We start from the raw sequence: 21,596 nt of genomic DNA on the forward strand, positions 1-21,596 counted from the left end.
CCGACACACACTAAATTAACCCTTTTTGTTAGACCTCAGAGCATTCAACTGAGGCAGTGATTAAATATCTTCAATCCTAGCCCTACTGAGGCCTACCGCATTTAAGATGGTGCTGATGTTGGTAGTGATGGGTTAGGGTTAGGGTTATTTATAATATAAATGGTAATTATTCATATCATTTAATCATTAATCTTATTCGTAAATATCTATCGTTTTTTTTTCAGACCACCATGAGCATATTTTATATCGTATTCATCTCCCAAATATTTGTGTTCATCCATAACGTCACATGTAATTTAGTGCCAGATAAGTCATTTCCCAATGTGGAACATTTTAGGGAGAAACGCAAACCAGGTGGGCCAGGAGGCGTTAGGTGCGGACCGGGTGAACTAGTCAAACGATGCAAGTAAGATATTGGATTTCATTTAAATTCTCTTACATATTCTATAGGCCTTAGGCGAATAAAAAGCTCAATTAAAAAAAAAAAAATTCAAAATATTATGTATATCTTAAGCTATGTTTTTAATTGAAAAGAACGTAAAATTAAATGGCAAAACCCAGTTTTAGAAGTATAAGGTCCGTGTCATAATATTTATGTTCTGATTCCCTGTGTTTAGATAAGGATGCTTTAGACTAGGTCTGCTTTATTTTATTAGCCAATCAAAATCGTATAATTTTGGAGGGAAACTTTGGAGGGAAAATGTTATCCTCCTCTGAAGCCCCTAATTTGCATGTCCAGTATAAGAGTAGAATGTAATAGATATTAGTGGAGAAGAGAGAATAAGATCAAAGTAGATAGACGTATAGATTATAGAGAAGAAAGGTCTAGACTGGTAAAAAGATGTATTAATCGAGTTGCAAGAAATAAAAGTTTTAGTTGAATACAGTATACTTTTTGTATGAGAAATTATTCAGTGTCAGTGTACGTCGCGTGAATATATATACGCCTGAGAACGCTCGGAACCAACTCCATATATTCACTACATGGTGGCAGCGGTAAAAATTTTTGTTTAAGAAGAAGAAGAAGAAGAAGTGACAGTGCCTACTCTACGGGCCTGTTAAATCGGTAACCAAAAAGTTAAATGGTTACGAAGATCTGGATTCCTGACAGTTTTTATACCGTTGTTTGGATATTACAACGAAGAAGAAGTACTGTTGAGCTCAAGACTGCTGGATATTCATCGGAGATATATATTCACCGAGATCTGAAAGAAGAAGACTGAAGTAACAGAAGGAAGCCCAGTAAATTTTGAGAAGATTTGCAAAGTTGACTTTGTAAACTATTTTTATTTCGAAAGTAAATTTTTGTACGGAGCGAACTTGGAACGATTGATTTTGTGATTTGTACTTTGCTTTTGGATATTGCATGTTGGATTTTGTATTTTGAAAGGAACGTTGTTTGTGACTCTGAAGTAAATTAATTTCTTATATTGTATTGCATTTAAAAATTTATGTGGATTTCATATTTTTACATATCTGAATGGAATCAAGGTAATACAAATACTTTTATAACATATTTTGTATACATAAGTTTACAAATTTCATTAGTAAAATTGTTATTAGCATGATAGCATGACAACTTTAAGATCGGGTAAAAATATAGATAAGACTATGTCAGAAAAAGATACTAGGGAAGATATGGTTGACCAAGAAGAGGTTGACCAAGTCAATGAAATGTATGATAAAATGGCTAGGGATATTGATTTGCCTGAAATACCCGGAGGTATGCCTAAAGATATGATGCTCGAATATTTTCGAATGAAGTTCGAGGCCGAAAACAAAAAGTTAGAATTACAGTACCAACAAGACCAATTAAGATTAGAAGCAGATATAGAGCAAAGAAAAATTGAATCACAAGAAAGAGTGAAAATGATGGAATTAGAAAATAGGTCTAGCTACAGTAATGCTAGGAATATAGTAGATGAAATGAAGGTAAAGGTTCCTACTTTGAAGGAATCAGATGATATTGATATATATTTTAGAACATTTGAACACTTGGCAGAAGCCACAGGTTGGGATAAGAATACGTGGGCCGCTAGGTTAGCACCTGAACTGTCTGGTAAAGCCAGGACAGCCTATGCATCCTTAACCGTACAAGAATGTGTAGATTATGATACCTTAAAGAAGGCAATCTTAGAAAAGTATGATGTGTCCGCAGAGACCTACAGACTTAAATTCAGAAATTCAAACAGAGTTAAAGATATGTCCATCAGGGAATGGCTGAATGAGCTCTCCCATTATTTAAAATGTTGGATGAAATGTGCTAATGTAAAAGAAGATGATGCTGCAGGCATTATTGAAATGATTATAATGGAACAGGCACTTGATAAAATGCCTGAAGATCTGAGGCTTTATCTTAGAGATAAACAAGTAAATAAGAGCTATGATATGGCTATGATAGCCGATGATTATATAGCTAATAGAGGTGGCCGTGGCTATTGGAATGCCGTAAATTCTGAAAATAAGCCTACGTATTATAAGGGCCAAGAAAATAGTAAACCTAAGAATAGTACGACTCAGAATAACCCTGGAGCTAGGCAGCAAGGATACAATAGGTATCGCGGAAGGGGAGGCAAATTCCATAACTATGGTAGAAATTTCCAACAGAGAGAACCTTCAAATGAATGGATTAATGGCCTATGCTTTAATTGCAAGGAGAAGGGACATAAAATAGGGGATTGTCCTAAGATGGTAGCAAAAGGAAAGACTAGTGACGCTAAGAAGGGCCCGAATGTGAAAGATGGCTTAAGATGTGAAGGAATAAAATCAGATAGACCCCAAGTAGTTATGGATAGTGTAGAAAATAAAATGGAGAAGTGTACACTACCAGGAAAATTAGAAGGACAGGATATAACTATGCTCAGAGACTCGGGATGTACCCAGTCAGCTGTTAGGGAAAGTCTAGTGCCTAACAAATGTTACTTGCCAGGAAAATGGGTTACGTTAAGAGGTATAGGAGGCGATATTACAGTTCCCTTAGCTGAGGTAGCTATAGAAAGTAAGATAGTGACAGGAAAAGTGATTGTAGCCGTAATCGAAGGATTACAGAGGGACATGTTATTGGGTCATGATTTGGACCAGAATTGTGGGGAAACAATGGCTAAAGAAATGTTCGTCCTAACTAGAGAGCAAGCCAGAATAGAAAATGATGCTAGAATACAAGACGAAATGATATTGTTAGGGAAAGATAGTAACTTTAAGCCGATAGAAGAGCCGCCTAAAGAAACTAATGTACAATTGTTGAAAACAGTAGTAAATGACAACAAAGTAAATAAAACTAAGTGTTTAGATGATATGAATGGAACAGAAATGAATAATTTGTTTGACGAAAATGAGGATATAAAAGCTAAAGATAAAACAGTCAAACGTAAAACTTATGAACAACAGCACAAGCTGAACCTAACTAAACAAGAACTGATCAAATTACAAACTAATGATGACTCACTCAAAGGAGCGTTTGATAGGGTAGTCCCTATAGAAGAAATAGGTCAGCATAGGGTATGTTTCTTTATGAGACAAGGTATATTGATGAGAAATTGGAGTAGTATTAAAGATAAGAATAACCAAGTGGAACAGATTGTATTACCCACTCAGTGTAGACAGGGTGTATTACACTTAGGTCATAATGTGCCATTTGCAGGTCACATGGGTGTTGAGAAAACTAAAAGTAGGGTACTGAACCAATTCTATTGGCCAGGTATATTTAAAGATGTGGTAGTCTATTGTAAAGTCTGTAAGGAATGCCAAAAGGTAGATAAGGGTAAAAGTAAAAGGAAACATACTTTGATACCATTACCGATTATAAGTACACCATTTAAACGTATAGCGATAGACATTGTTGGACCCTTATCTAGAACAAGCCGTAATAACAAATATATGCTTACTATAATTGACTATGCTACGAGATATCCGGATGCTATCCCGTTACCCAATGTTAGAGCTGAAACAGTAGCCAGGGCTCTAATAGAAGTCTTTACTAGAGTAGGATTACCCGAAGAGATTGTACATGATCAAGGAACTATTTTCATGTCTTCAATTATGCAATCTATATGTAGTATGTTGGGGATTAATCAATTAAAGACTACAGTGTACCACCCCCAAAGCAATGGGCTTGTTGAAAGATTTCACGGTACATTGAAGAATATGATAAGGACACTTACAGTTAAGCAAAGAAAAAATTGGGATGACTACATACCCCCCTTTCTGTTTGCATACAGAGAAGTTCCTAGTAAAGCGACGGGCCATTCACCTTTTAAATTGCTTTATGGTAGAGAGGTGAGGGGACCCTTGAGTTTACTCAAAAGTAATTGGGTAGAGGATGAAGAAACATCTACTGATGTTATCAAATACATGTTAGACATAAGAGAAAAAATGGAGGAATTAATGAAAGATGCTAATGTAAACAAACTTGAACAACAAGAAATTATGTCCCACAATTATAACAAGAATGCTATTGATAGAGAATTTGTAGAAGGGGACAAAGTGTTGATATTCCTTCCAGTAGGAAATAGTAAGTTAGACAGTAAATGGCAAGGCCCCTTCACTGTGACTAAAAAGGTCAATGATGTAAATTATGAAATATACATAGGAGGTAGAAGAAAAGAAAAACAAATTCTACATGTTAATATGTTAAAGAGGTGGTATGATAAAGTAGAAATAAGTAAAGATGGTTATTATGTAGTGACAAATGTCCAGTCGATAGAAGAAGTAGACTTAAATGAAACAGTCCATGACAATGAGTTAGATAGTGAAATAGACATAGGATTGTCTTATCATCAATCGCAAACATGGAGAGATGTTAACATTAGTAGTAATTTAAATGATACACAAACTAAACAATTAACAGAATTGTTAAAGTACCAACAGAATGTATTCTCGGATGTACCAGGTAGAACTCACTTAGTGACACATGAAATTAAGACTAATGGTGAAATGCCTATAAGGCATAGGGCATATAGAACGCCCCAATCATTAAAGGGTAAATTGAAAGAGGAATTAGATAGTATGTTGGCTATGGGTATATAAGAACCTACAGTTAGTGCCTATGCTGCACCTATTATTGCCCTGAAGAAAGGCCAGAATCAAATTAGAATGGTGACAGATTTTAGATCACTGAATAAGACTACACAATTTGACCCTTATGTTATGCCTCGCATAGACGAAATGTTGGATGAGGTATCATCCGCAATATACATAACTACGTTAGATCTAACTAAAGGATTTTACCAGGTGCCTCTGGATCCTAAGACCAAAGACAAATCAGCATTTATTACACAATTTGGACAGTATTGTTACAATGTACTTCCATTTGGTATGCAAAATAGCTCTAGTACTTTCCAAAGATTAATGGATAAGGTATTACAAGGTACTGAGGGATATGCTAAGGCATATATAGATGACATAAGTATTTATAGTCAAACTTGGAAAGATCATATTTTTCATTTGAATGATGTATTAGAAAGATTAAGTAGTGCTGGATTGACAGCAAAGCCTTTGAAATGTAAAATTGCCTATGCACAGGTAGAATTTCTGGGGCATAAGATTGGTAATGGAGAAATTAGACCCATGGTTGATAAGGTTGAGGCTGTGGAAAAGTTCCCCAGACCTCTGTCTAAGAAACAAGTCCGATCATTTCTCGGATTAACTGGCTATTACAGAAAATTTGTACAAAACTATGCCGATATTGCTAAGCCATTGATTGATTTAACTTTAAAGAGTAAAAGTAATACCGTTAAGTGGAATGAACAATGTGAAAATGCCTTTGTAACTTTAAAGAAACGACTTACTGATGATAATGTATTAAAAGCCCCAAATTTTGATAAGATGTTTATATTGCAAACCGATGCCTCAAATTATGGCATAGGGGCAGTGCTGAGCCAAATAGATGGTGAGGGTAATGATTATCCCATTGTGTATTTAAGTAGAAAGTTATCTGTACATGAGCAGAGATATTCTGTGCCAGAAAAAGAGTGCCTCTCTATTGTTTGGGCTATCAATAAACTTAAGTATTATCTGTATGGTTGTGAATTTCAAGTTCATACTGACCACCAGGCATTGAGATGGATGGACTCAATGAAGGGTGCCAATGTTAGACTTATGAGATGGGCTCTGTTTTTACAAGGATATAAATTTAAAGTTATTTACAAGAAAGGATCATTAAATGGAAATGCAGATGGATTAAGTCGTGCATAAATAATATTATAGAGGTGTTATTAGTAGATAGTTTTAAGTAAAATGGTTTTAAATGTTAAATTTTTGGAAAGATTGACACAATCTTTTTCCCAAGAAGGGGAATGTCATAATATTTATGTTCTGATTCCCTGTGTTTAGATAAGGATGCTTTAGACTAGGTCTGCTTTATTTTATTAGCCAATCAAAATCGTATAATTTTGGAGGGAAACTTTGGAGGGAAAATGTTATCCTCCTCTGAAGCTCCTAATTTGCATGTCCAGTATAAGAGTAGAATGTAATAGATATTAGTGGAGAAGAGAGAATAAGATCAAAGTAGATAGACGTATAGATTATAGAGAAGAAAGGTCTAGACTGGTAGAAAGATGTATTAATCGAGTTGCAAGAAATAAAAGTTTTAGTTGAATACAGTATACTTTTTGTATGAGAAATTATTCAGTGTCAGTGTACGTCGCGTGAATATATATACGCCTGAGAACGCTCGGAACCAACTCCATATATTCACTACAGTCCGGTTGAAGATGCGGTGATAATGCTGTAAATGTAGATGTGGGGGAATAACCTGTGACTTCCAGCCTAACGGGGCTGAATCGCGCACATGTATGGACGGCACACACAATAACTTTCTTCTCCCCAAAGACCATTTGGGTCGCTGCTGCCATCAAACGGACGCGGTGCTCGTTCGTCTGCCCACACCAACAGAGGATGAATGGACCGTACATCGAGGTAACCACCCTACTCTTCCAAAAGATGACATATGTTCTTTATAGTGCACACGAGCCAGATGTGTACACTGGACCTCCAGTTTAAGTCCTTATCCGTGAAGACTTGTTCTACCGCCAGGAAAATGGTACATGGTCGAGGACCTGTTTTAACCACTTGACCACTCCACTCGACGAGGTCATCGATCACCGTAAAGTTTAATTAATCATTTAACAAAAATACTGCCTAAATACACACACTTTATTTTTACCCAACAACATAATCCTTTAAACATTTCTGGATCATCCTTGAAAGTTTCATTGAACTTTAAAGCAAATTGAAAAGTTGCAATCTATAATATTGTTTCCTGTGTGTGTTATTGTCATTCAGTTTTAGTTCTCAAAGCAAAAATGTTGATTTAGCCTTGTAATACCTCCGGGAAACCCTCAGATCCAACATGTTGTTGTTGGATGGGGTGGACTGTGGGGGTGGTAGTGTTTGTGGGGTTAGTTTTAAGTCTAATAGTTGAACATACATTAAACAAGGTTTTTTCATGTAGTTTTTAAAGATATATATTCATCAGTATTCATCATAGAGTGTTGTACAACCCAATTCCATATTCTACTTCACTATGGTTAGAAAGAGGTTTGGAAGCAATTAAACAATAATCTGGTTAGGCCTACGATTTTGATCTATCACTTCAAAGTCGGAAATAATAGTTATCCTTAGCCATTCCTTAAAAGTAATTAAAAAAAAACTTAATGTGTTAATACAGAAACCAATACGGTATTTCGAAACAGATATTATTATGTAAAATGAATATACAATTCATAACTGAGTAAAAATGACGTATATTTACCACAAAAAAAAGAAGCAACCCAAAAAAATGTTTTAGGTGTCAAAATGAGAGAGCGCGCGCCCCATGGATCCTCCCCTGTATGTGTGTACGGTGATAAACCTCACACAAGGTACCGTGTAAACATACATATAAAAGACGAATTGAATTCTATTTTTCAGATATGATGTTGATTACAACCGATATTATCGATGGTTGACACTAGGAGAAAGTACGTAAACACCTTTTACCATCCTTTATACTTTTATTTACAACTTACTACACATATTGTATTTACATTCAATTTATCTTCAATAGATCGTCCGTCATTTGAAGTAAGCATATTCAACTACGACATGACAAAATCGCAAGCATCTAACAACTGTCCACAAGGCACACGTTTAGCCGTCATCAACGATGCGGTGCTATTAGACGAAGTTGCGGCATCGGTGTTTGAAAGTTTTGATCGAGACACGAAATACTGGATTGATGTTAGCGTAGAACTAGACAATATCGATTTCTTTTTAGAGAGAATAGCATGTACTTGCGTTAGTAATGAATTTGCTTTAAATAGTGAGGAATCCACAGTCATGGAAGTAAAAAGAGATGAATATCAAAAAAGAGGTCGACTGATAAAGGGATGATGAGAGGAGTTATATGTCAAAAAGAAGGTAGATTTTATATTATTGCTCAAAATTACAGTAGGCCTACATATTATTAAGTTGAAGCTAAAATATATTTTATGGTTACGTTTTTATAATATGGATAAGCAAGCCTGTGAGCTACAGCAATTTTAATTGCTTTTGCTTATCCTTGCCTCCTTAGATTTCCACCTGTCTTGTTTTTGTTACCTATGTTTTAAATGTATTTCGATTTTAAAGGCTAAATAAAGAATGAATGAATGAATGAATATATTATTTAACATGGAAAGTTATTGTTGAGGTGGGATTATGTTATTTCAAGTTACTCATTAAAATGTTGCATTTCTTACAGAGAGAACTACAGCAAAGCCTACTCAATCAACAAAACATACATCAACTTCCCCCAATCCTAGTAGTTCTTCTTCATTTAGTATGGCACCAACGATGAACCAATCTGTAAGCCTCCCAGCCAAAAACCCAACTGCAGAACATACATCATCCTTCGATTGGATTATTTTCTTACTTAGCATCATTGCAGTGACGCTAGTACTTGGTTTATTCGTAGGCTGTGTCATTTGCTGTAGAATTAAGTCCCACCAGAAGAATGTAAACCAGACGGTAGTCTGTGCTGTTGAACCATCTTCAAGAGGTATTATTATACACTGTTAATTGAGGCATAGGGCCACCAAATAACAATCTGATGAGGAACCTAAATGTTCATATTCCTTCTTTTCAGAATGTGTAGTATCGGTCATTCCAACAGCACCACCTGCCTATGAATCCACCGACTACCAAGGCCTGATGAGGAATCCTAAAGTTGACAATGTCCACACGAATCCAGATAAGTCTTTCCCACAAGAAGGTACCTATATCTACGAAACACCGATGGAAACTCCACATCTATTTCAGCAACCTGCTGGTATTTACAACGGTAGCAGCGGGTATATGGATATTGATGTTCCTACTTATAATAATCATCAAAGTACTGATGAATTCGTTTATGATGAGTTAGACACACATACTAGTCCACCAGAATATAGTTACGCATATGCCGATAGAAAGTCTATTGCTGATGAACTACAGAATAAAGTAAAACCATAAGCAAATGTTTAATATAGGTTTTCAGAGACCCAGCAAATTAACATGGTTATTGGAGAAAAGTAACGGAATCAGAATTTATAGTAATAACCGAAGTTACGTCAAATTGAATTTATTACTATAATATACCGTGTTTTTTAGTTAAAATGTTGGGCTCTTCATATCTATCAATTGATGTTTGCTATTTTTTTTATGATGTACAGCACAAATAAATACCTAAATTTACTCATGATTCAGATCTTACCGTTTTGTTTACTGTCTATCTTTATCGATCATTAGTTGACAAACGTGCATGATCATAAGCAATTTTGAAAATGTGCGCCCAATTCTATTTCCCTTAAAGATATATCGTCCCCCTAAAAAAATATTTTTTTAAATTTTTTTGTTGAATATGTTATTTTAATGTCACATAATAGTTATTCACTCTCACAAAAAATTGGGTCTGAACAAAATTTATTTACCTGAGAAAAATGTAATTTAAAGCAAAAAATGGTCAAATTGTCTGGAAGACAATGAGTTTTTGGGTAATTTAACTGTTTATTTTGTCTTTCTATAGGTGAAATAATTTTTTCCCCCGTTTTTTTTCTTATGGAAGTGAACAACTTCATTAAAACTGCAAAATGGCCTATTCAAAGTCCGATTTTAAAAATTAAGTAAGTGATGTTTTCACTAAACCTAATACCAGTGATAGTTCTGGTAAACATTCCAACAATAATGATCATTTCCTTATAGACAAATTTTAGCAAGTCAGCGTAAGTCTATAGTTTGCATTTTTACAGTCGCAGCGTAATCGTAGTCCTACACAATACATGTCCTCTATTTGGCTTTTAAGTACCGGCACAGTAAGGTTTATTCATTGTTTTCATCAATGACGCATATAATGAATTTAAATAAAAATAGATCTTAATATAACAAGGGGTTGTCTGTTCATTTATTCGACACGACTTCAATCGGCCTATCTGTCAAGTTACTACAGGTATATAAGTTTAACAGGTAAATTAATTCATTACTATTACATTATAAATAATTTAGCTAATTCGATTTTAAAACAATCGGGTTTATCGTTGATGTAGGAAATCACTGGAATCATTTCCTCTATGTATTATTACTTTTTAACGGAAAGAATGGAAGTATGAAGGTTGGTTGACTTTAAATCAAATATAGGCCTATTATTGTGTTTTACGTACAATAATAAAATGATTGTATGAACAGTCAGTTTCCGGGTTTATTTAGACTTGACTCCGTTTTGGAAGCTAGAAAGTTGATCACAAAATGTCGCCAAATAAGTACGTTTGTGCAACAATTTACGTATTTGCAATCGTAACAACAAGTCATGAATCACTATTTGTAAACCATGGCGAAGAAACGCTAGCAAACGAAGGAACATTACTTAATAGACAGAAACGAATGGGTGGTGGCAGTTTGATAAAACGATGTTGGTAAGTGTCTTTTTTCATACCATTTTTCGAAAATGTGCAAAGGATTCGTACGTCGTACACGTAACAAAGATAAATTAGGAATCGGCAAAGCTCAACCATGTTCAACTTTGCCGATTTTGTCGGCGATGAATCGTATACGCGTACCAAAGAATATTTAGCGCTTGCGTACTAGATCCCGATAAATTCTAGCGTTTCCATAGAATCGCTACGCTCTGTCGTGTAGCGATTTTATGGAAACCAGTGGCCGTATTCACCAATCACACTTAGGCTAAGGGAAATACTTACTTAAGAATTCCCCTAACAAAGGGAAACACTTAAGTGGCATTCACAAATGAGTTGGGATTAGGGGGAGGGGGGGGGGGGGGTGACGAATGGAGAGGAGGCTGAAGAAGTAGGCCTATGTGTAACGCGTCGATGATCAATAAAAATAAAATGGCAGTCAAACTAAAAACAAATAAATGAATATAGGCCTAGGTATAGATGCTACTAACAAACAACTTTTGTGTAGGCCTAAACCTGTATTGTGGCATATTAATGCTAGGCTGGTTACTAGGCAGACCAACACAGCGGACTAGGCTAGCTTCTCTACCTAGCCTAGCTAGCCTATCCTACCTAAAGACTGGGGCTAGGCCTTCAAAGAAATGCAGTCAAAAACAAAACAAAACAAACAAATAAGCAGTCAAAAACAAAACAAAAACAAACACATAAATTAATATATAGGCCTAGATTAATTTGGAGAAAGAAAATATGTTGTTTGTAGGTCCTACCTACTCCTGTAATCATTTTTATTATATTTTCTTTCTTTTTCATTTTAGATGATTTCTTCAGAATCTTGTCAAGGTTTTAAATTAAAATTTAGTTTTAAAACTAAGGAGTAAACATATTTTCAATAATTATTTTTCAGGGATGGTGTAGATAAAAATCTTGAAAACCACAATGGTGACTTAAGAAGGCAAGAAACCTGTATTGAATCTACACAGTGTAAGAGTCACTAGAAATGATGATTTGTTTATTATACATTCGATTGTATTACGACACCTGCATGTAAGTTTGCAGTACTGGTACAATTCAATTCATCAATTTATTTTTCAGACGGGTATACATGTTACACTTTTCTACCATCGGGGAATTATGAAAACTATGAAAATGAATGCAATGACGAAGGCTATGAGCCCGCAAAAATAGACAGCGTCCTCATACTTGACGCAGTCGCTAAAATGATACAAGACGAACCAGATGCACAGTATTGGTTGCAGGTCGACCCCACTTTACAGGATGTACCAGATTTTACCGATAGCTGCTCTGAGTATAACACGAACTTTAATGTAAAGGACGGCGAAAGTACCGTTATAATGATTAAACCGATGGAGTATGAAATAAATAAAGAAAAACATAGAGATGGTCACGGCTTTGTATGTCAAAAATATAGTAAGTGTAGTAATACCATACTGTCTTCACAGTGAAATCTGTAAAATTATGAATTACAAAACTTATTAAACAACTTACATCAAATCAAATTATATTCACGTACCACGATAGTACCTCATTGGATAGTCTATACATTATTATTCAAATGAAATTTAAAAACATACTACAATAAAATGTGATTGTAGGATAAAGCAGTTCTAATTACGCACCCCTATTTGGGGCAAATCGTTGAACCTAAATTCGTTTTAATCGTCAATAACTAATTATCTAACTTAATTTAATAAGTTAGTTAATTAGTAAACAGGGTTACATCAGGTGGTTAAAATCAGTACCGAAAGTACGAACCAACTTTATATACCATCGAGTACAAATTCTAGAAGTAAAGCGCGATTTACCGAATTTTGCCCTTACGTAAATTTATATATAGATATGCGTCTAGGTTTATATATTTATTTCATTTTGATATAGGGCCGACAACTGAAACGCCTTTTAACCCGGAACCAACAACTAACACACCAATTCGAGAAACTAGTATAGATCGTGACGTAACTGATGATGAACGAGTGACGTCCAAAGCTACTTTGCAGGAGGAGCAAACAGGTCAAAGTTCATCTAAAATGTCGGATGCCGTTATTCCAATTTCGATTGCTCTAGGAGTAGCTATCGTCTGCATTGTCATCTTGGTTGTTTTTATATTGTATAGAAAACGGTCATCTCAAGAAGGTGTCGCCACTGAATCAGATCAACCAAATGAACAAAACAATCAAGGTAAACTTTCTTTCTAAACTTTTCTATTGGTAATATCTGAGTTTCCATTATCTGATACGACCAATATTATTAATTACAAGCATAATCTTTTTTAATGGTTTAGACAAATCAACAATTGCCAGTTGCATGTTTTATAGTAGAAATAATAGGCCAATATTGATACTTTTCACCATTATCACCCATTTTCCACAGATTTACAAAACTCCAAAAAGAATGAGCCACACTACACTGAAACTATGAATGGCGGTGATACAAAAGAACCAGACCTTTATTCAAAGTACAGAACTTCTTTACCAGGAGACTACGCTTATCTCAGTAAAACTGCAACACAAGATCCAAAGTCAATTACCGTAGAAAATGAGGTTTATTCTGGTGGGCAATACGAATACCCAACACTCCCAGTACTTGATACTATCAATACTAAGCCAACTATTGAAGATGATTTAAATGATTCCTCCTACGATAAGCTTGGTCCTTCCTATTATGTTTTAAATCCGACAGACGAGAATAAAGATGATTATATTGAAATAGCTGAAGAACAGGAGTATTCATATCCGTATGCTGATGTTGTTCCCAAGTAACAGTATTTGATTTAAACCAAATGAATGCCATCGTTCCTGATGATAACATAATATTGAAGTATTCTGATTATTTTGAACAATTCAGTAATGGGATTGGGATTGAAAAGAGAGATTGTAAGGAAGCTGATATTGCTTAAATGTAACTGAATGTAATCCTCTAGATAATCACTGTCAACTAATTAAAAGGCATTCAATAAAGTCGATGGGACATATATTCATAATACTAAATGCTCCCTTTTATATTTATAGTATTCTACAATAAGATCTTACTTAAATTACGTAAACATCACTCGCAGTTACCATAGTGCAGACTGCGATACTGATCACTCTATGGTGCGCAGCACAGTGTGTCTCAAACCAAATCAAATTCATCGCTCCAGGCACATAGGATGCCCACGCATCAACACAGCTAAGACCAATCTGCCAGACCTGTGCGCTCGTTTTGCCCAAACCATCGATGAAATGCTGAAAGACTGTCCAAAAGCCAACTCTGAAATGAGATGGGCTCATATTCGTAATGCCATCTATACCTCCGCCAAAGACATCTTCGGCGTGAAAGAGAGGAAAACCCCTGATTGGTTTGAATCAGGAATTTCTGCGATGGAGCCAGCTTTAGAGGCAAAGCGTGCAGCGCTAATTGACTACAAAAGAGACCCTTCAGAAAGAACACTAGAGGCTCTTCGTAAAGCTAGAAATAACTCTCAAAAGATAGCTCGACAGTGTGCCAACCAATACTGGTTGAACCTCTGTCAAGATATTCAACTCTCTGCTGATCATGGCAACACTGGCGCCATGTACGCTGGTATAAAAAAGGCCTTTGGACCTAGTGCAACGAAGATCGCACCATTAAAGACCGCCTCTGGTACCATCATAACTGATCGTGGAAAGCAGATGGAGAGATGGGTAGAGCATTACCAACAACTCTACTTGAGAGAAAACATTGTCACTGACTCAGCCATTAAGTGCATAGATTCTCTCCCCATAATGGAAGAGCTCGACAATCCACCTACACTGGCGGAACTAAGCAAGGCCATTGATATCTTGGCTTGCGGTAAAGCCCCAGGAAAGGACGGTATCCCACCAGAGGTCCTCAAGGCTGGTAAACGCTCCACACTACTACAAAACCTACACGAGCTTCTGCTACAATGCTGGGAAGAAGGCTCAGTACCCCAGGATATGCGTGACGCAAACATCGTTACACTGTATAAGAACAAGGGTGATCGCAGCGATTGCAACAACTATCGTGGAATATCCCTTCTTAGCATAGTGGGTAAAGTCTTCGCACGTGTTGTACTACCTAGATTACAATCACTTGCAGAACGTGTCTATCCTGAAGCCCAGTGCGGCTTCAGAGCTGGAAGATCAACCATCGACATGATATTCTCAGTGAGACAACTACAAGAAAAATGCCGTGAGCAGAGGCAGCCCCTGTACATTGCCTTCATTGATCTAACGAAAGCCTTCGACCTTGTCAGTAGGAAAGGTCTCTTCTCCCTACTACAAAGGATCGGATGTCCTCCAAAGCTTCTGGGGATAATCACCTCCTTTCACGAAGACATGCACAGTGTTGTGCAGTATGATGGCTCATCTTCAGATCCTTTTCCCATCAAGAGTGGAGTAAAGCAGGGGTGCGTTCTGGCGCCTACACTCTTCGGCATATTCTTTTCCCTGTTACTATCATATGCCTTTCGTCAGTCAAATGAAGGAGTCTACCTACATACTCGAAGTGACGGAAATCTCTTCAACCTTGCCCGCCTTCGTGCAAAGACCAAGGTGCGACGTCTACTTATTAGAGAGTTGCTCTTCGCTGATGACGCTGCCATCACAGCCCACAGTGTAGAAGCACTCCAGCGCCTCATTGACTGCTTCTCACATGCATGCGAGGAGTTTGGCCTTACCATCAGCCTTAAGAAAACGAACGTTCTAAGTCAAGACGCAGCCAATGCTCCTCCTGAGATCAAAATCGGCGATTATACTCTTGAGGTGGTGGACAAGTTCATTTACCTTGGTTCCACTGTTTCCAGTAACCTCTCTTTTGACGCCGAACTCAACATCAGGATTGGAAAAGCGACATCAGCCATGGCTCGCCTAACAGATAAGGTTTGGAAAAACCGCATGCTGACTATAAACACCAAGATGAAGATTTACCAGGCTTGTGTCCTAAGCACCCTATTGTACAGCAGTGAATCATGGTCTCTTTACACCCGCCAAGAGCGCAGATTGAGTTCATTTCATCTGCGCTGCCTGAGAAGGATACTCGGCATCAAATGGCATGATCATGTCTCAAATAAAACCGTTCTAACTCGGGCAAGTTTGCCCAGCATGTACTCACTACTTACCCAGAGACGCCTTCGATGGCTGGGCCATGTAAGGCGCATGGATGACGGAAGAATACCAAAGGACTTACTCTATGGTGAGCTTGTCACTGGAACTAGACCTAAAGGAAGGCCCATGTTACGCTTTAAAGACGTATGCAAGCGTGATCTTAAGTCGGGCAACACAAACGTCACAAACTGGGAGGCTGTTGCATCCGATCGCAGTATGTGGAGATCCACTATCAAGATGTGTGTCCAAACAAGCGAGAGTGGACGCGACAAGAAATGGACGCTACTCAAGAAACGTAGAAAGGAGAGAGCATCCTCTGCTCCAACCGACCAGGAGCCGACGTACATCTGCCCAAAATGTGACAAATCATGCCGCTCAAAAATTGGACTTTTTAGTCACAGCAGGCGCTGTGACCCTGCACCGAATGACGGATAGAGGGCGCATACCTATTGTCTCTCGAGACAGACGGCTGCCAACCATTCTACAATAGGGCGCCCTCTCTCGAATTTGTAGAGGAAATCTTTCGAGAAAATGTTCTCTGCGTTTTTCAGTCCTCTGTTGAAAACGAGTACATTATATTTTATTATTTATAATTACTTGCAACATAATAGATTTTCTTTCGCTTAAGAGTGAATATATTTGCTTTCTTTGCTAATGTGCTTTACTACTAGTTAATTTTTATCCCGTTTTCTGGAAAAGAAAGAAGCGGCATAATATAGCCTAGGCCTACAATTGAAAGAATTATTGTTCACTAAAAGCTATTTTAGTTTTTTTTGGTCTCAAATTTGATAAAAATGTCATCTTTTAACATGTACCGGTAACATTGTATATTGATTCATATATTAGGCATACAAGGCTTTTCCTTTTAATAATGTATTTTTTTTATTTATGTTGATTTTTGAAATGTTATATTATTGTAATTTTTTATTTATAAGGCATCCTCTGGTGCGTGTATATTTTTGTACAGTATTTGAATTATATTCTTAGAGTTTGACAATAAAGCCGATTTAATATCACCCATAGTAGCTTTTTCGTAGTCGTTCATTCCACAAGATTGTAATTTGTAATATACTTTAAACTAATAGAACATAAAATATCAATAATATGGTAAAAGTGTATATTTACATATTATCGACATCAAACCACGTGATACATAAAATATTCCATATGGTATCAAACGATAATACATTTATGCGTTTTTAGTCAAAAAGTTAGTTGTTATAGGTATAATAAATATTCATTTCCATATCTTTTTAAGGTTTATGTGTCCATTAAACGTAATATATAAAATACTAAAACACGACTCTGTTTTTTCCTGATGAATTATTCTTGGATATCAATCTACTGTATTATGACTGGTATAATAACTGGTTTTATTACCGTACCATATACAAAAACATTTAGTTTATAGCTTATGTTATCAATTCTGCATTAAACGAATGATTAGATGCCTATGTTTTATTTTGAACTTTACTTTATTCGGATACTTATATTCCACGACATTTCTTCTTGTCGATGCATGTGTTTTACATACGACACATGACTGTTTTACTGGAACATAGGAGGCCAAATTAAAGAAACGTTGAAAGTTCAAAATCTTTTATTGCAATCAATTAATTGTGATTGGATATTACAATATATTAATACATAGGAGTTCAAGATATGATAAAAAAGTTATTAAAATATTTTATAAAATGTATACATTGTTGGCCAATGGGACGGGAGGCTAGTGAGCATCAAAATAAATTGTTCTAGCATTTGGTGGAATGTACTAGTCAATCTTTAATTAAGCGAACTCCAAGAGATATGGCAATCCAGCGAGGATACATTTCATAGCTGTTTTTTAATGTGTTCAATTATTTGATGTTACTTAATAGAAATGACTGTAAACAAGAGCGTATTGAGGTCATAACAGTAGAACAACTTCATTTGTACTTTATTATTCAAACTTACATTTATTAAGCAAAAGTTTAGATTACACATTTACAGAATTCTTTTGCCAAAGGTAATGACTACACTAGTTATAATTACATTATATTTATAATAATAATTAACTTAGTACATTTATTTAACTATATCTCTATCTAGATCGACAGTTGAAACTGGATTGCAAACTTTAAATTTTAGCAGCAGTTTTCGAAAGTGTTTATTAAATTGTTTATTTGTAGTGATATAAATAAACGGATTTGCACAAGAGTTGACAAAACCCAAGAGCACTAGGACACTTTCTAAATTTGATTTAGCGTAACGTTCAAATAGTCCAATTGCATGTATAAAGAAACAAATTTGTTCGGTACTCCAACACGTAACGAAAGTAACTGTAACAACAAACACAGTTTTCATTATATCTCTCTTTGCCTGATGGAGTGTAATTGCAGGGCTATTTATGGAGCTAGTCCTTCTTCTGAATATATTTACTTGTTGCTTTAAAGAACGTATTATTGTATAATTTGCAGTAATCATAATAACAACAGGAATTGTGTACTTTGTTAGAAAGTTAAAAATACCGATGAAGGTTCGCCAATATTTTCCTGGCCATCTAACTGTACACGTACAGTTGTCGAGTACATTTATCCATATGTTAAACGTGTTGAAAATGGCGGCTGAAAACCAAACGATAATGACTAAAATCCAGCATCTTGATCGGGAGAAGGTTTGTTTGTGCTTTGTAGGGTGCAACACGGCACTGTACCGATCTAACGTGAGGATCATTAGTAATAGCGAAGAAGCACATATTGATGTCCATAATAAGTAATCGCTAGAAACAAATCGGCAAAAATAGATATTATTTATATCATTATACAGCATATGCAGTGGTAGCATGTTCGCAGATGAGATTAAATCGGCAAAGGCTAAACTTACAATAAAAAATGATGTGGACGATTTGTTCATGTTTTTATTTTTGTAAATATGAATCACAAGAAGGTTTCCAACAATACCAATTATGGCTAAGATACACTCAATAACTGTAAACCACGTGGCGGTGGAGGGTGTTTCTCTCGAATCACATAGCATAGGCGGCGTGGAACTCATCTTGTACACTGGAAAATTAAAACCAAGATATAATGTACTTTGCTGCCATGAATGTACTATTAGGCCTACAGATAATGTATACGTTAACATTTATTGTGAAGTTATTGAATTGTTGAATCCACAACCGTTATAATACAACGGAATAGGAGAACATGGGATTAAAAAAAATAGATTATAGAAAATCGACTGATTGAACGGTTTTCAATGTAAATGTTATAAAAAATACTCTCATCCCTCGATTGCATAATATAATACTGGTTATATCTAAAAAAATGAATTGCTATCAAACTATATATAAAGAAATTTTAACTACATGATTCATTCACAAACTACTTATAAAACGTATTTAAAATTAGATAAGCCTACTAGAAAATTCTCAGGTAATTTAAATAAAAAATCGGATCGCCTTAAACAAATGAAAAATAACTTACCTACTCTCAAGTTCACAGTTACGTGGATATATAACTAATGAAATCCGAAATCCTCTCGTACGTTTAAAAGCCTACTAATACATAATATTATTAGTATGTATTTTATGATAGTCTATAATATTTTACTATTGTTTTGTAGTAGATTCGAAATATGTTTTATGCCAATATATCAAGATACTATATTTTTATTGGTAAAACATTTTTTGAACAAAAGACTGACCATGAACATCTTTTTTCCATGACATTGTTTTTAAGATAATGTTTCAAATCGCTTATAAATCGTTGCAACAGCTACACTCAGTGGTCGGTATTCAGACTTACGAAATACGCGAAGAGGTTTTGCATCATTATAGCACCAAATGTGTGTATTATAAATGTAAAAGTCCCCAACATATACAGTAGACTTACGTTTTATGCTTGTTAAATTATACTGTATCAGCAAGACTTTAAACTCTAAACCACCCAGTGATAATGCTGTAATAAAAATAAAATGTGTCGGTACCGGTATAAAAAAAAGCGAACGACAGCCAAGTTGCATACAATTTAAAGTTTGGTAGATATCTTTGTCATGTATTTGATCAGCAAGAGATGCATTAGAAAGGCTATTCGAGACAGTGTTCATTCTCTTAAGCCCAATGAAGAATGGGTGGCACAGGGCCAGGTCCGCTAAAGGCCGAATGGCATCCGGCCAGGAGGAGGCAACGAGAGAAATTGATACATCGACACAGGGCCTACAATTAGGCGTTTTTTTCTTTCTCATCCAAAAGTTTCCGGTTTGCGATTCTGTTTCTGCTTTTCTTGGTACATTGTACTTTTTACATTTTGTACTTTTTATATTACATTAAATTAATGCATGTACTATTATAGTTTTACTGTTGCCAGCGTAAATTAACATTCACCCAGTTGTTTCAAGCTCCATTTATGGAAAACTGTATTTGCAAGGCATTTTATTCATCCTCACATTATTAATACAGTATAACCGTATTAAGGGAACAGCGTTGGGATGTCCCCTTAATCATTGACATATTTATATTAGTTTCACAGCAAAGAGTATCTTGCTAGGAGTGTCCAAGCGAGGGGTTCCAATTAAAGCGTATCAGACGTTGACTAACATGGTATTTGTTTTGAAAATTTAGAAAACGAAACATAAGCTTAATGCGTAAAAAAAAATTAAATTAAACTTTTAGGTTCCGTGAATACACAACGTTTCATATTCCCTATCTTCCTCTCTTGATGACCTTGATTATTTAAATTTATTTTTATGACAAATCAGACTTTCTGATATCGAAATTAAAATTTCGATTGAGGTACCACATTTAGGGGTCAGTTTCCACTTATATAATTATTATTCTTTTTAAGGTCTTTATGTATTTTAATGATTGTGGATAATCAGTTCTGTATACCCCCTCCTTTGTCTCATCATCAACCAAGACGGTACACATTATTATATTAAAAAAGTTAGGTAAACTTTTCTTTCCTTACACATGGATTACATTTTAAGATAAGTTAATTCCTTACTGTCACGTAATGTATTATCGTGCGCATTAAATTTGCAATAAATGTGAATAACAATTTAATTCATCACTTTGACGAATTATAGGTGATCTTTGTGATTTTACTGGCATTTAATTAAAAAAGACACACACACGCAACATGCACGTCAATTAATGCATGAGGGCGAAACAAACGGTGTACGCCATACTTGAAGCATAATGTTGAATTGTCTATTGTGTTTGTAAATAATTTATATACAGTGACAGTGTAGCATAAACATTACCCACATTATATTCTTTTTTTTTGGTATGATAACGTCATCAAAATCAAACTGAAGATGACAATTTCGAAAGATAATTTTCAGAACAAAAACTATTAAAATTTGGAAGAATATGGAAAACGTATTTTTATAACTTATTTATTCATTTCGTTTTCTTTTAGTAGGGTAGCCTTTCAGTAAAAATAATAAACTAAACGTAAATTAACTGAAGAATGTTCTTATAAAAATGAAATTTAGCAAGGGGTTAAAAATGGTGTCTCACCTAATAACTGCATGCCAGTACGGTAATTCATGAATATACGTTAAATTAAACGGTTAATTATTGGTTTATCTATATATTAATATTAAGGTC

The 21,596-nt window shown here is 35.5% G+C and overlaps 4 protein-coding genes across 5 annotated transcripts in view; 2 read left to right on the plus strand and 2 right to left on the minus strand.

The window, feature by feature from the left end:
• Positions 1 to 21,596, minus strand: part of LOC144844930 (15-hydroxyprostaglandin dehydrogenase [NAD(+)]-like) — a 57,304-nt gene that overhangs the window by 19,493 nt on the left and 16,215 nt on the right. The gene's annotated exons all lie outside the window — the stretch shown is intronic.
• LOC144845179 (uncharacterized) lies at positions 8,267 to 9,528 on the plus strand. 2 transcript variants are annotated; one of them, XM_078702342.1, is made up of 3 exons: positions 8,267 to 8,397; positions 8,720 to 9,016; positions 9,104 to 9,528. In XM_078702342.1, the coding sequence occupies exons 1-3, from the start codon at positions 8,367 to 8,369 to the stop codon at positions 9,466 to 9,468; spliced, it is 693 nt and encodes a 230-aa protein (XP_078558468.1). In that variant the 5' UTR covers positions 8,267 to 8,366; the 3' UTR covers positions 9,469 to 9,528. The 2 variants fall into 2 exon arrangements, with proteins under 2 accessions (XP_078558468.1, XP_078558469.1); XM_078702343.1 differs by having other exon boundaries at positions 8,933 to 9,016.
• On the plus strand, positions 10,725 to 13,936 carry LOC144844913 (uncharacterized). The gene is made up of 5 exons (XM_078702022.1): positions 10,725 to 10,904; positions 11,809 to 11,885; positions 11,997 to 12,332; positions 12,801 to 13,100; positions 13,293 to 13,936. The coding sequence occupies exons 1-5, from the start codon at positions 10,738 to 10,740 to the stop codon at positions 13,679 to 13,681; spliced, it is 1,269 nt and encodes a 422-aa protein (XP_078558148.1). The 5' UTR covers positions 10,725 to 10,737; the 3' UTR covers positions 13,682 to 13,936.
• On the minus strand, positions 18,071 to 19,944 carry LOC144844710 (QRFP-like peptide receptor). Its single transcript, XM_078701738.1, has 3 exons — positions 19,879 to 19,944; positions 19,471 to 19,544; positions 18,071 to 19,047 (listed from the first exon to the last, which is right to left on the minus strand). The coding sequence occupies exon 3, from the start codon at positions 19,037 to 19,039 to the stop codon at positions 18,071 to 18,073; it is 969 nt and encodes a 322-aa protein (XP_078557864.1). The 5' UTR covers positions 19,040 to 19,047; positions 19,471 to 19,544; positions 19,879 to 19,944.

The sequence above is a fragment of the Antedon bifida genome, chromosome 6 (genome assembly GCF_963402885.1).
Source record: "Antedon bifida chromosome 6, ecAntBifi1.1, whole genome shotgun sequence".
Taxonomy (NCBI): Eukaryota; Metazoa; Echinodermata; class Crinoidea; order Comatulida; family Antedonidae; genus Antedon; species Antedon bifida.

Excerpts from the sequence above, each read along its gene's own strand:
- LOC144844913 (XM_078702022.1), top strand. The coding sequence starts at position 10,738 with ATGTCGCCAAATAAGTACGTTTGTGCAACAATTTACGTATTTGCAATC. Across the intron at positions 10,905-11,808 it reads AGTTTGATAAAACGATGTTG|GGATGGTGTAGATAAAAATC; the intron begins GTAAGTGTCTTT and ends ATTATTTTTCAG. Across the intron at positions 11,886-11,996 it reads CTGTATTGAATCTACACAGT|ACGGGTATACATGTTACACT; the intron begins GTAAGAGTCACT and ends TTTATTTTTCAG.
- LOC144844710 (XM_078701738.1), bottom strand. The coding sequence starts at position 19,039 with ATGAGTTCCACGCCGCCTATGCTATGTGATTCGAGAGAAACACCCTCC.
- LOC144845179 (XM_078702342.1), top strand. The coding sequence starts at position 8,367 with ATGATGAGAGGAGTTATATGTCAAAAAGAAG. Across the intron at positions 8,398-8,719 it reads AGTTATATGTCAAAAAGAAG|AGAGAACTACAGCAAAGCCT; the intron begins GTAGATTTTATA and ends CATTTCTTACAG. Across the intron at positions 9,017-9,103 it reads TGTTGAACCATCTTCAAGAG|AATGTGTAGTATCGGTCATT; the intron begins GTATTATTATAC and ends CCTTCTTTTCAG.